The sequence below is a fragment of the Meles meles genome, chromosome 20, assembly GCF_922984935.1.
Source record: "Meles meles chromosome 20, mMelMel3.1 paternal haplotype, whole genome shotgun sequence".
NCBI lineage: Eukaryota > Metazoa > Chordata > Mammalia > Carnivora > Mustelidae > Meles > Meles meles.
Genome location: NC_060085.1, coordinates 55,412,091 through 55,426,040, shown reverse-complemented (window position 1 = coordinate 55,426,040; position 13,950 = coordinate 55,412,091). Strand labels below are relative to the sequence as shown.

Here is a 13,950-nt window from a genome sequence, read left to right as displayed (position 1 = left end):
AGGACGGTGGCTCATGCCGACACACGCAGCTGTGGTCAGCGGAGGTTGCTCTTGTGTAAGATGAGGAATGGCGTCACCCAAAAGTCCCTAAAAAACCAATTCCAAGTTCCTCAACAGAGGGGACTCTGGCCGGGCTGAGTAATTATTCATAGGCTGGGCTGCCCAAGGTTAAGGGCTGGACTGCCCAAGGCCAGAGGCAGGACCATCCAAGGCCAGAGGCTGGCCACCCATGGTCAGAAGCTAGACCATCCAAGGTCGAAGTCTGGCCAGTCAAGGTCAGGCTAAACTCTACAAAGCTATTGAAGGTTGGTCATAACAATCATGGAGTTTCATGAGGAAACCCTCCTCTGTCCCTGGGAGCAGCAAGACCAGGACCTGAGATGCCCTCCAAGCCCTGAATCCCCACTGGGCGCCATAGATCATGGTCTCATAGCGGCCCCCAGGGACATCCCTCCACATTGGAAATCACACAGACAAAGGGACAAGTAGACCTTTGGTGTACACTCATTCCCCACATGTTCCTGAACCCTGTTTCTGTACATACGAACCCAATGTGCACCCCAGGCACGCACACACACACACTCCCACCCCTGCTTAAGTGCATGTCCCCTCACATCTCTGCACATGTCCCCATCTCCCCACCACTGGGCATGCACACACAAACCAGGAACCCCCACACAGGGGCGCCTACAGGCTGGTGTGGGCTTTGGGGAAGCGCATTAACAGGGCAGCCCCGTGGGGCCCCTGGTGCCTCTCTCCTGGTGGCAGGGCCAGTGGGCTCGGGCCCCAGGCTCTCGGGCAGCCGTCTGTGAAAAGGCCCTTCCCCTGCAGACCAGCAGCTGGGGTGGTACGCACCCCGCTCGGGAGTATAGAGACAGGCTGCAGGGCACTGACTGTGGAGTTCCCTGTGACCAGGAGGGGCCCCTCAAGTTTACCCCCCAAAATGAGCTGTGAATCACCCACCCACCAGCTCCTCCCCAGTGCTTTCTGACCCAGAAAGAGGCACCCCAGGGTGCGAACGCCCAAGTCTCAGGAACTCCCTGCTGGAGCCTCCCTCACTTCATCCCCCACCCGCACCAGGTACCCCAGGCCCGGCAAGCCCATCTCCTACCCAGCCCTCAGGTCATCTCTTCCTTCCCTGCCTCCACCAGCCCCTGTTCAGGCCCCTGGCATCAGCTGGCTGGATGTCTGCAGAAGCCCTGTCCCTGGCCTCCCTCAGTTTATTCTGATCCTGCCCCTCTCCTTCTGAAAGGCATCCTGAAACTACCTACGGCTTCCTAAGCTTGCAGTGTGGGCAGAGGGCTCTCCCAGGCCTTGCCTGCCCTCCAGCCTCAAGTGGAACACTTGGACTGAGCTGAGGATAGGGAGCATGTCTGTGGGTCCCTGTAATATTCTCCATTCCTGGAACACAGTAGGTGCTTAGTCGGAGGGGAGCAAGGGAGGAAGACAGAAAGGAAGGAAGGGCTCCGTTCCCTGTGCTTTATTCCTCTCGGGGCTTTGCCTGTGTGTGGAGGTGGAATGGAGGGGGCAGACCTGCCCCAGGAATCAGGTGTGAGGAGTCACTCTAAGGGCCAGCAGGCCTTCCAGGCCGAAGTGGGCAGAGCAGGATGGCCTGTTCTTGTGAAGGTGGGTGGTCCTTGTAGCCACAGGGACAAAACAAGGGTCAGGAGGCAGCTTTGGCAGAGTCTGTCCAGCAATGCCCAGGGAGGGGGCCTCCAGCAAAACACAGGGCTATTCTGTCTCCGTGGCAGATGTCCTAGGGTGGCGCTACCGCCATCCGTCCATCCCCACGTAGTGACCATGTGTCTCAGGCTGGAAGATCCAGGCATGACTCAGTCCACTGCGGGGGGCAATGCCTTCATACAGTGTGGTAACCGATTTGGTAGGAGGAACTTCTAATATTGCTTCAGGGCTCGTGGAAGTCCACTCAGAAGGTTCATTCAGAGTAGGCCTTGACGGATGCCTAGGAGTTCACTAGGGAAGACTTTTCAGAAGTGACATTTGAGCCGGGTCTTGAGGGATGCACAGAAGTTCACCGAGAAAACAGGACCAGAAACACATCTTCCCTGGACGCTTGTTGCTTTCTTTATTTCTTTAAAAATATTTATTTATTTAACCCAGAGAGAGACAGCAAGAGAGGGAACATAAGCAGGGGGAGAAGGAAGAAGCAGGGCTCCCCCATCCCCCCCGCAGAGCAGAGCAGGGAACCCAATTCAGGGCTCGACCCCAGGACCACAACTGGAACCAAAGGCAGACGCCCATCGACTGAGCCACCCAGGCACCCCAGGACACTCATTTCTCCTTTCAGACTTGTACAGGCCACTGGGCCAGTACGACCCGGGCCCTGCTCATCTGTGCCAGGCTTTCCATTACACCCTGTGTTATTAAGAACAAGGAGTCTGGAATCCAGGCTCCAAATACCAGCTGTTGACCTCAGGCAAGTCACTGCATGGCCTTGTGCCTCGGTTTCCCCACCACTAAATAGGTATGATAATGGCAGCTTCTTTGAAGGGCTGTTGTAAGGTTTCAATAAAGGAATAGAGGCAAGGTGCTGAGAACTGGGCTTGGCTGTGGTCTGGGTATGGAAATGGCAGTTACTGTTATTTTGTTATCTATCAGGCACTTGCTCAGCAAAGGGGGGGGGCACTGGGGAGGGGACGTGTCTGGAGGAGCACCAGATTTCAGGGAGCCACTGAGGAAAGACCCAGCTCCCACCCTGAACAACAACCAAATAGCCCTGGCCGGCTCTGTTGAGGGGGCCGATGCATCACCCCGTTTTACAGAAGGGAAAACTGAGGCCCAGAAGAGGGTGTAGTCTGAGAGGTAGAAAAAGGTTCTTGAGATGAGGCCCTGGCTGCAGGTGGGAGGAGGCAGGACAAGGAGAAGTGGGCATCTGACAAAAACCCAAGCCAGCTCTGAGCAGGGAAAGGGCAGGACTTTCCAAAAGTCTGAGCTAGGGGGACTGTAGGACCAACACCTCCTTACCATCAATGTCTTTAATAATAAATGTCATTGATTATTTACCAAGGGCCGGGTGCTGGCTACATACTCTCTAGGGATTATCTCATTTGATCCCTACAGCCAGGAGAGGCAAGGGATTCTTCTACCCATTTCACAGGCATGGAAACTGAGACCCGGAGAGCTGAAGGGACACGTAGATAGGAAACAGAGAGTTGGGATCTGAACCCAGGTCCCAGGACCACAGGGTGACACACTCCACAGCCTTGCCTGGGGTTCCCCTGCACTCTCACGGGGCCCACTCCTGAAGAGGGAATAGCCAAACCTGGGTGAAAGTTCCAGCTCTAACTTGAGTAGCTTGGTGGCCCAGAGTAAGTCATTTCCCTTCTCTGAGCCTCAGTCTACCCCTATGTACATGGGCTTCACAGTCTCTGCGCATGAAGACACGAGACATGTTGGATACTCAGTAATGTGTGAGCACTCCATAAACCTGGCTCAGATGCCACTTCCCCTGGGAAGCCTGGCTTGCTTGCTCCCATGGGCCTGGTTGTCCAAGTGTCCTCTATGTATCCCCTCAGCCCTGCTGCCTAAGGGTATAGTCACTGCTGTGTTCCAAGGCATGCAGTAGGTGCCTACTCAACAGCTGCTGGAATGAGCATTGTCAGATGGACCTGGGTTCAAATCTGACGCTACTGCCTTGCTTCTCTGAACCTCAGTTTATTCATCCATCAAATGGGATCAGCAGCACAGGCCTGTGGGGTTTTTGCAAGGATTGGCTGGGCAATGTCTAGTGTACGGTAGGTGCCCGGCCCACACGACTCCCCATCACCCTCAACTCTGGGCTTTCCCTGCCTCCCTGTGGCTCCTGGCTTCAGGGCCACATTCATGGAGCACCTGCTGTCTGCTCAGGAATCACCTGCGCCCGGCCTGTCCCACCCGGGTGGCTGTCCCCTGTATGGCTGCAGCCTGGGAATGTGGGTGGGGCCCCCTGGGGCGGCTTGCCCCTCCCTGGCTGCCGCTGGACAGAGGCCTCAGTGTGGAGTTGCCGCGTCCTTTCACAGGCCCAGACCCATGACTGGACGTCTGAGAATGCCGCCCATTATCCCACTCACAGAGCACAAAGGGGCCACGCGGGGGCTCAGCAGGCCAGGCGCCCGGGATGGGTGCATGGGGGCCCCATGTCCCCACCCCAGCCTGCCGCGTCTGCTCCACAGAGGGCAAGCATGTGCCCGGAGTTGGGAGAGGGCATCTCTCACGCACAGGAATGAGAACCATTTCCTCCAGCCCCACGGGGAGACAAAGACAGAGTGCGGTGACCAGGGGCTCATCCTCCCAGCCAAGGGCAATCCACCCCTCCTGAGCCCTGAAACCAGACCTTCTGGTCACCCTCCCCACCCCACTCCCAGGGTGGCTTCCGATGGAGGCAGGAGAGGGTGCACTCCAGAACTCCAACGGGGGGTAAAACCCCCTAGTTTTCCGTGGCGTCTGCAATGGGGAAGCATCCACGAAGCCGCCCCAGCTGCACCAATTGTCTGTAATTTAAACACATTCGTGTGATGGGATCTGTGTCTCCTGTCAGTGAGGCCACTCTCGGGTCACCCTGGTCCCTCCCGGGCCACTCCAGCAGGACATGGTAGCAATGACAGGCGATCCAGTGTGGAGGGGCAAGACCGGCTGGAGAAGGGGCAGGAGTCACTTTGGGCCACCTATTTGCTGTGTGACCTCAGGCAGGCCCCTAGACCTCTCTGAGCCCTGGCTTCCATGTTAATGAGTAGGGGGGAGACCCAGTGGAGGGTTAATTAAACAAGGTGATGTCGTGCCAGCAAGACACCCCTCTGTGGCAGCCCCTATGGGGCAGATACCATTATCTGCGTCTGGCAGGGGTTTCCTGAGTCAGGTACAGAGGATCAGTTTGAGGAGTCTGAGGGAGAGAATCCCATGTTTCAGAGCTGGAAAGGCAATGGATACTTCCTGACAGGCTGGGCAAAGACCATGCCTATGTTTTTCTATCCTCACAGCAGTCTTGTGAGGTGGATTATATTCGCCTTTTCCAGATAAGGAAACTGAGGCTCAAAGAGAGGTGGCACCACGAAGGTCACACAAGTGGTTCGGCGCTGAAGTGGGCCTGGACCTCAGGACCCTCAGCTGCAAGGCAAGGAGTAGAGGGGTGCAGTGGCCAAGCACAGGGTTTGGAGGCCACTAAACTGTGTAGCTATAGGTGAGTGATGGTACCTTCCTGACCCTCAGTGTCCCCATCTGTAAAACAGGCATGAGAAAACCTACCGCTTCCTTTCAGGAGGAAAGAAGATGGGTAAAGGCCCTCAGAAGCTGCACTGATAGCTCCCAGCACTATCTAGGCCCATGCTGGGGGTGCTGCACTGTCCCAGAGGATTCTGCTTCCAGCACCTTCCTGTCACCAGAGCAGCGTTTGGGGCAGTCAGCGCGCGTCAGGAGCATTTCCTGCAGGGAAAGCATTCTTTTAGGCCAGGCCCAAGGGACAGAGGGGCAGGAGGCACCCCTCCCAGCACGGCCCTGGCCCCACTGTTATTTTTTCCAATTGAAGAAGAAAAACATTTCCTCCTCCTCATGGCTCTGCTGAGGATGGACAGGGCAGGATGGGGAAGCCCCCGCCCAGGCGGTGGTGGGAGCCCAGACCTGCCGTCTGGGGGCCAGCCTGGTCAGCGAGCAAGGACCTGCCCCATCTGCCCCACCGTGTCCGCATCTAAAGAAGGTACTGGATGAAATCCATGTTGCCCATTTTTCTGGTGTGTCGTCCCGCATGGATTACAACCTACTCCATATTTGTCTTCAACGCACATCGTTTTAAAAATTTCAATACGTGCATTTATCAAGCAAGCTTTTACATCATGAGTGTACTTGGAAACCAGTATCACTTGCCAAAACCAGAACATAATTGCAAATTAAAGAAAATACGGAGCTCTAAGTAAATTCTAGAATCCTGATATCAACGGCAATGAGCTTAAGACCTTTCCTCTGTTAAAAATGGACAATGAGGGACGCCTGGGTGGCTCAGTGGGTTAAGTCGCTGCCTTCGGCTCAGGTCATGATCTCAGGGTCCTGGGATCGAGTCCCGCCTCGGGCTCTCTGCTCAGCGGCGAGCCTGCTTCCCTCTCTCTCTCTCTCTCTGCCTCCCTCTCTGTCTACTTGTGATCTCTCTCTGTCAAATAAATAAATAAAATCTTAAAAAAAAAATGGACAATGACAGCTGTTAGAGAGTCATTAAAGGCACATTAGACCTAAACGAAGAACTTCTCCTTGATATGATCACAAGTCGTGAACAAAAACTGGAAAGGAACGGAGTCTTGGTGTGATTTGGGATTAGCTGGTCGTCAGTCTAGAGTTGGTTAGTCGGGGCTAGTTAATTCAGAGTTAGTTAATGCTGGGTGTCACCTAAACCACCCTCCTGGAGTCCTTCCATCTCCCTTCAGTTTCCTCTAAAATCCCCTCTGGGAGGACACCCCTCCCGCATCTTAGCAAGGCCAGGGAAGGTGTGGGTTCTTTTGCTTGCTTGCTCCTTCCTTCCTTCCTTCCTTCCGCCAAAAGTTCCAGCACCTCCTCTCTTCTACCCAGCCAGGGAGGGGTCCAGGAGCCTGCCGTGTGACCCATGCTGATCTGAAGGAGCTCCCAGCTAATGGGCCAAGGGGAGGAAATCCACTACCTGGGGACAGAACTGGGCTCAAGTTCTCACCTTACTAATACCCTCAGTTTCTCCATCTGTGAAATGGGCTCCATGACCCCCGGCCTTGTCTGTGGGCGGTGAGGGTGGCATGAGATTTTGCAGCGCAGTGCTGGGTACACACTTCGCCCTCGGTGGACAGTGTCCACCAGCGGCCGTGGAACCCAAGGCTGGAAGTGGGGCCCTATGGGCCACTGCTCGATGTGGGGGGATGAGGTGGGGAGGAACTGCGGTTTGCCCTGTGCCTGCCATGTACCTGGCACTGCACTTGCTGGTAGTTGCGTTGTTTACATCTTACAATCTCCCAGGGGCCTGCATGCCGTTATGATTGTTTTTGTTTTACAGACAAGGAAACTGAGGCTCAGAGAGGCCAAGTGCCTTGCCCTAGTCAACACAGCAATTTGAGAGGACACTTGGACCCAGCCTGGGCCCTCTGCAGTCTAACCTTGCCCTGTATACCCCCAGCCCAGGGTGGCTCCGGAGCTCCCAGTGCTCCACTCTGTGGGTAGTTTCTGTCCAAAGTGCCAGGAACCAGGAGCTGTGACAACACCAAGCATTTTCCTCAAGGCTCAGTGGGGGGAGCTGCAGGATGCGGTAAGATGAGTACGGAGACAGGAAGGAAACTAGGAGGGGCCAGAGAGGGAGAGAGGGGTGGGAGATAGGGAGGGAGACAGGCAGAGAGAGACACACACACACAGAGAGACACAGAGATATGCACACAAAGAGACAGAGTGGAAGGTGGGGGGGGGGGGGGGACAGGGAGAGAGACAAAGAGAGAGAGTAACCAGGAGGAGTGAGAAGACAGACAAAAACAGAGATGGGGTGGGGAAGGCTAGAGAAAGATAAGAGTGGGAGGGAGGCAGACAGATGGACTGATGGGGGGGGCTCTGAGGAGAGATGGGGAGTGCACTGAGCACCCCAGTACCCCTGTGGGGCTCCCCAGTCCACTCCCACAGGTGGCACAGCAGGAGCCCCCCCATCCCTGGATGGGCAGCCTATTGAGCTGCCCCTCGAGTGGCCTTGAGCCAAGGGGGACAGAACACCAGAAACAGAGCTTCTGATTCCCTACAGTTGAACACTCCTGGTTGCCAAAGCAGTGGCTAGAGGGGGCGACCAAGGGGGTCATAAAAAGCAAGCGTGGTGGGCAGAGGCTGGCAGCAGGAAGACAAGGGCTGAATGAGGGAAGTGGCGGACAGTAGGCCTGGCCTTTCCCGCCTACCCCTTGGGACATAGAAACCCTCTGTCTTTCCTTCCTGGCCAGGTGGAAACAAAGGAGCCGAAGTCAGACCACCTCTGATGGGAGCCCCCTGATTCTGAGCGGCCAGAGCTGGCGTGGGGCTGGGAGTGATCTGGGTGAGGCTCAAGGCCAGCAGACTTCAGCTTTCAAGCCTCGTAGTTCTGCTCCCTGTGAGGTGGGCATATTGGGCCAGTCCCTTCACTTCTGGGGCCTCAGGTTCCCAATCTGTAAGGTGGGATAATAAGGGCACCAGCCTCAGAAGGCGTCTGTGAGGACTCAGTGAGGCAGTACAAGTAAGCAATTGGCATCACGCCTGGCAGGGCACTGCTCGGTCACCACGGTGGCCAGAGGCCGTGGATGCTTTTTGCAGGGGCTCTGTGACCTCAGAATCATGGAGGCCTGCCTCTGACCTCAGTGCCTACCTGTTCCAGGTGAAAGAAGAAAGGCTCAAAGAAAGGAGAAGCAGGCCTGAGTGCCAGCTCGCTCATACTGATCTTCCACTAAGTCTGGGACGATTTTAGGTCCTTCCAGAGTTCTGAGTAAGGGGAAGTGCCTGGCAAGAAGCAGTGGGGGGAAGGGCGGCAGCCCACAGGGCTGGGTCTCCGCAGAGGCAAGGGTGGGCCTCCCAGAGCCACTCCCCTCTCCCCCAGGGCCAGAGCCTCACTCTGGGTCACCCTCCCAGCCCAGCCTGCCCCTTGGCTTGGCACATGCCTGAAATAGTTCCTCTCTCCCTGTTTTCCTCATTTACATGTCTGACCCTTGAGCTTTTGTCCCCCTGTCCCTGACACTTGTAAAACCTCCTTTATGGGGCTGAGTTTTGGGGGGCCAATGGTGGGGTCTGAGGAGGCAGTGCCCTGTGCCCAACTGGCCCAGGGAAGGGCCGGACTGTGTCCAGTGGAAGCGGGTGTTAGGGGAGAGCCCCTGAGTGTGAGGTCGGGTATGCTAGCGAGGGCTGTGGATCAGGAAGGCAGAGACTGGGGGCAGACAGAGATAGGAGTGAGGGACGCGGGAGACATGGAGAGAGGGGGAGCGCCAGGCACACAAAAACAGAAGGGAGAGGGGGGAAACGGGTGGTGGTAACAGAACCGATAGAACGAGAGGGAGTCCGAGAGAGGGAAGAAGAGCCAGAGGCTGAGAAAGAGAGGGAGACAACACACACGGATTTGGGGGGCCATGAGGGGTTAGACAGAGACACGGACAGGGAGACACTGAGAGACACCCGGGAGAAAAAAAGATAAAAGGAAACAAGCCCGAGCCAGACAGGCCAAGCGGCCAAGAGGGAGGACCGAGCGACGGGAGGCGGAGGCAGCGCCGGGAAGGGGAGCCTCGAGCCTCGGGCTGCGGGCGCCGCGCGGGAGAGTCCTGGAGGGCGCGGGGCGGCCGGACCCGTCGACAGCCGAGCGAAGGCCGGGCGGCTGGAGGGCCGGGCGGGGCCGGCGGGCTGCCGGGGGGAGGGGGCCGGGGCGCTTGGGGAGGTGGGCCGGGGGCGGGAGGGGGGCCCGGGAGGCGGGGCGCGGTCGGGCGGGGCGCGGCGGGGGCGGGGCGCGAGGGCGTGTCCGCAGCGGAGCCGCCCCCCGCCCCGCCCCCGGGTTGCGCGGCGCGGCTGAGCCGGGCCGGGGCGCCTGGGCCGGGGGCCGCTGGCGCGGGCAGGAAGCGCCTCGCGGCCCGGGCCCGCCCCCCGCCTCCTGCCGCCTCCGGGCTCCCGGCTCCCGGCCGCGCCGCGCCCCATGCACTCGCCGCGCCGCGCAGCCCGCGCACGCCCGGATGGCTCGTCGCGCCGCGGGCGGCGCACCCCTTAGCGCTCGGGCCGCCGCGGCCAGCCCCCCTCCGCCGCGCTCGCCATTCCGGGCCCCGTCACCGTGCCCTCTGCTGCCGCTGCTGCTGCTCCTGGGGGCGGCGCGGGCAGGCGCCCTGGAGATCCAACGCCGGTTCCCCTCGCCCACGCCCACCAACAACTTCGCCCTGGACGGCGCGGCGGGGACCGTGTACTTGGCGGCCGTCAACCGCCTCTATCAGCTGTCGGGCGCCAACCTGAGCCTGGAGGCCGAGGCGGCCGTGGGCCCGGTGGCCGACAGCCCGCTGTGTCACGCCCCGCAGCTGCCTCAGGCCTCGTGCGAGCACCCGCGGCGCCTCACCGACAACTACAACAAGATCCTGCAGCTGGACCCCGGCCAGGGCCTGGTGGTCGTGTGCGGGTCCATCTACCAGGGCTTCTGCCAGCTGCGGCGCCGGGGCAACATCTCCGCGGTGGCCGTGCGCTTCCCGCCCGCCGCGCCGCCCGCCGAGCCCGTCACGGTGTTCCCCAGCATGCTCAACGTGGCGGCCAACCACCCGAACGCGTCTACCGTGGGGCTGGTGCTGCCGCCGGCCGCCGGCACGGGGGGCAGCCGCCTGCTCGTGGGCGCCACGTACACCGGCTACGGCAGCGCCTTCTTCCCGCGCAACCGCAGCCTGGAGGACCACCGCTTCGAGAACACGCCCGAGATCGCCATCCGCTCTCTGGATGCGCGCGGCGACCTGGCCAAGCTCTTCACCTTCGACCTCAACCCCTCCGACGACAACATTCTCAAGATCAAGCAGGGCGCCAAGGAGCAGCACAAGCTGGGCTTCGTGCGCGCCTTCCTGCACCCGCCCGACCCGCCACTGGGCGCCCCGTCCTATGCGTACCTGGCGCTCAACAGCGAGGCGCGCGCGGGCGACAAGGAGAGCCAGGCGCGGAGCCTGCTGGCGCGCATCTGCCTGCCCCGCGGCGCCGGTGGCGACGCCAAGAAGCTCACCGAGTCCTACATCCAGCTGGGCTTGCAGTGCGCGGGCGGCGCGGGCCGCGGCGACCTCTACAGCCGCCTGGTGTCCGTCTTCCCCGCGCGCGAGCTGCTCTTCGCTGTCTTTGAGCGGCCGCAGGGGTCCCCCGCGGCCCGCGCTACTCCGGCCGCGCTGTGCGCCTTCCGCTTCGCGGACGTGCAAGCCGCCATCCGCGCCGCGCGCAACGCCTGCTTCGTGGAGCCCGCACCGGACGTGGTGGCGGTGCTCGACAGCGTGGTGCAGGGCACAGGGCCGGCCTGCGAGCGCAAGCGGAACATCCAGGTACTCCAAGGGAGCGGAACGCCCGCCCTGGGGGGGCAGGAGGGACAGTGTGAGGGTAACCGGGCGGGTTGTGTGCTGAGCGGGACACAGGGGGCAATGTGTGGGACCCAGACGTGTGTGTGGAGATTCAGGTACGTACTCTGGGCCACAGGTGCGTTTGCTGGGACCCAGGTGTCAGGTATGGTGGGGTCACCGGTGCAAATATGGTATAGGTGTGCGCCGGCGGGCACTCAAGGGAGTGCTGAGTTAGAGGTGAGCACAGCTAGGTGTGTGGAAGGGGTCGAGGTTACACCTGTGCGCTGGAGAGAGCTGAGGGCGGGTATATAGGCCAGGTGTGCACGTGGTGGTCCTACGTGTGTGCAGAGTGCCCGAGCAAGCGAGCACATATCTGCCCAAAAGCGTGTCCCAGGCTGGCAGCGTGAGCCTATCAGGGCTGCCCTGGGAGTTGGCAGTTGTGTGCTTGGGTGTGGCGGGTGTGCAGGGAGGCATGCAGGTGTGCTCCAGGGCCCTGCAGGTCTATGTGAGGGGCAGCAAGGAGGGAGTGAGGGGGGTGTATGCACCAGATTTGTGTGTCACTGAGCTGGTCATGCAGGAGTGTAGGGTAGAAGTGTCCCAGAGGGACACAGGCAGCAGGGTGGGCCCGAGCATGCAGTGGGATGTGTGTGGCAGGGAACGCAGGTGTTTGGGGACCAGTAGAGACTCTGCGGAGACCCCTGGTTGGCAAAGAGGTGTGTTCCTGAGGCCAGCTTTTATTCACTCATTCAACACATATATACTGAGCGCTTAGCACAGACCAGGCTTGGGGGCTGGACTAGCCATCCACCTTTGTGGAATGCCTACTAAATGCACCAAATGGCATAATTGTCTTGGTTTTCACAGCAACCCTCTGAGGTAGGCTCTACTCTCATCCACATTTTATAGATGAAGAAATTGAGAAACACAGAGGTTCAAGAATTTTCTCAAGATCACACAGCTGGGAACCAGCAGAGACAGGGTTTGAATCCTAGCTGTCTGGCCTCATCTGTGTTCTTAATACCACTGTTCCTTTTCTGCCTCGTGGATGTGGAGCTCAGTGTGTGTGTGTGTGTGTGTGCGCACAAGTGTGTTGGAGGAGTCTCAGGTGGCTGGTGTGGGGAGGTGCCGGAGCCAGGGGAGTGGAGGGAGGAGAACAGGACTGTGTGCAGCACTGGGATGTGCAGGGGGCAGGAGAGGGCCAGGGGCTCAGGAGGGAATGGGGAGGAATCAGGTTCGGCAGCAAACTGGCTGGGCAGGAATGGGTCTGGGCTGGGTTAGACAGAGGTGAGGGTGCCAGGTTGGAGGATCCCTGTGTATGTTGACCTTGCAGGGGACATGACACAGGTGTAGAAGGGAACTTTGTGCAGGTGTCTCCAGAAAGCCCACCAGCAAGTGGTCCTTTCTTCAGGGGGCCCTGAGAGGTGGGACCCTGTGCCTTTCCACACTCTGCATCCTGGTGTGAGGCGGGGAGTCCATTTCAACACCCAGGAAGCCTCAGTTTCTCCCTCAGCAAGACGCTGAACTCGGCCTTGTCCTAGGGAGACCTCTTTGGGGCCAGGCCTCGTGGCCCTGGTGGCCCTGCCCCATGCCTTCTCCATGGTCTTCAGGCTGCGGAAAAATCTCATGAGATTAATTATTCCCGTGGGTGTGCCCAACACTGGGGCTTTGAGAAAACGCAGATTCCTTCTCTGCTTTCATGCTCCCAAGGCTGCCCACCACCAGCTGGCTGGGTGCCCTGAAGATAAAGGGCACAATGGGTGAGCGGGGCGGACTGCCACCCACAAGGGCTGGCCGGGTCAGGGCTGGCTGCCCAATCCGGTGGTTGGGACATCTACCACTCCCCTCCACAGAGCCACATCCTCCAAAGGGGTGTGTTTGAGGTACAAGCTTTGTTTGGGGGGTCTCAGGGCCAGAGGAGGTGGGTGGGGACAGTCTTCCCTGTCCTACGGAGGGAAGACCCTACCGTGCTGGCCCAGGCTGAGGTCAGGCCAGCCCCTGGACCTTCCTTCAGCCTTTCCAGGGCCTGTGTGTCCATCCAGGCCTTGGTGTGGGTTGATCCATGGGATTCCTCAGGCCGCCACTGCAGTATCCCCCCTCCCCCTCTGGCAGGAACCGGCCTGGTTCCCACGGTCCCCAGCCTGGCCTGGTGCAGTGACTCACTCTGCTGAAGGGGGCTGGGGCTTCTTTCTCCTTAGAGGGGCAGGGCCTCTCCAGGGACACAGCCGCAGGAACAGAGTGGCCATAGGCCTTCTCCGCACGCCAAGGTGGGGTGGGTTTCTGGCCCTCCTCAGCCACTCTCCCTCACACCCTTCTCCCCTTCCACATGCCTAGTTGTGGGCACAGGACAGTGCTGCTCGGCCATGTCTCCCAGATGCATCCAGGGCTGCAGGGTCTGGGCCTCTAGAGTAGCTGTGGGTGTGGGTGGGGCGGGGGATGGTTATTCCTGCTCCAGGCTGTTGCCAGCTCCCCAGTGACAGGTCGAGACCTTGGACTTGTACCCTGGTTCAGACCCTCCTCTGTCACTTTCCAGCAGTGTGACCTTTGCAAGTGACTTAACCTCTTTGAGCCTCAAGTTTCCTCCTCCACTAAGTGGGGACACTAAAAACAAATCCCTAAGGATTGCTTCAAGGACTAAATTAACGCGTTAATGAGAAGCACGTGATGCCTGGCCCTAGTAGCACCTGGTAGCTGCCCGCTCTTCCTGCCGTTACCCGGGGGGGGGGGGGGGGGGGGGGAGCTTATTAACAAGGCTTTGGGCTCTGCCCCAGCCAGCCCTGACCTCTTTTGGCTCCTACAGCAGCAAACACCCCACCCTTTCCCACCTCTAGCCACAGATGGAGGCCTCAGTAGACATTTCCTAAGCCCCTACTGTGTGCCCTAGCCTGGCGCTGTGTGCTGGAGACCAATGGTGACTCAGTTTCTGCTCTCGTGGCTCGTGCAGGTGAGCAGAGGACAGACG

At 59.4% G+C, this 13,950-nt stretch overlaps 1 protein-coding gene across 2 annotated transcripts in view; it reads left to right on the top strand.

Moving 5' to 3' along the window:
* Nucleotides 1–9,511: 9,511 nt before the first annotated feature.
* Nucleotides 9,512–13,950, top strand: part of PLXND1 (plexin D1) — a 56,826-nt gene continuing 52,387 nt past the window's right edge. Inside the window, exon 1 of one of the 2 annotated variants that reach the window (XM_045990702.1) lies at nucleotides 9,512–10,976. In XM_045990702.1, the coding sequence (XP_045846658.1) occupies nucleotides 9,657–10,976 (1,320 nt within the window). In that variant the 5' untranslated portion in view covers nucleotides 9,512–9,656. The remainder of the gene's footprint in view (nucleotides 10,977–13,950) is intronic. The other variant, XM_045990701.1, reaches the window with a different exon arrangement.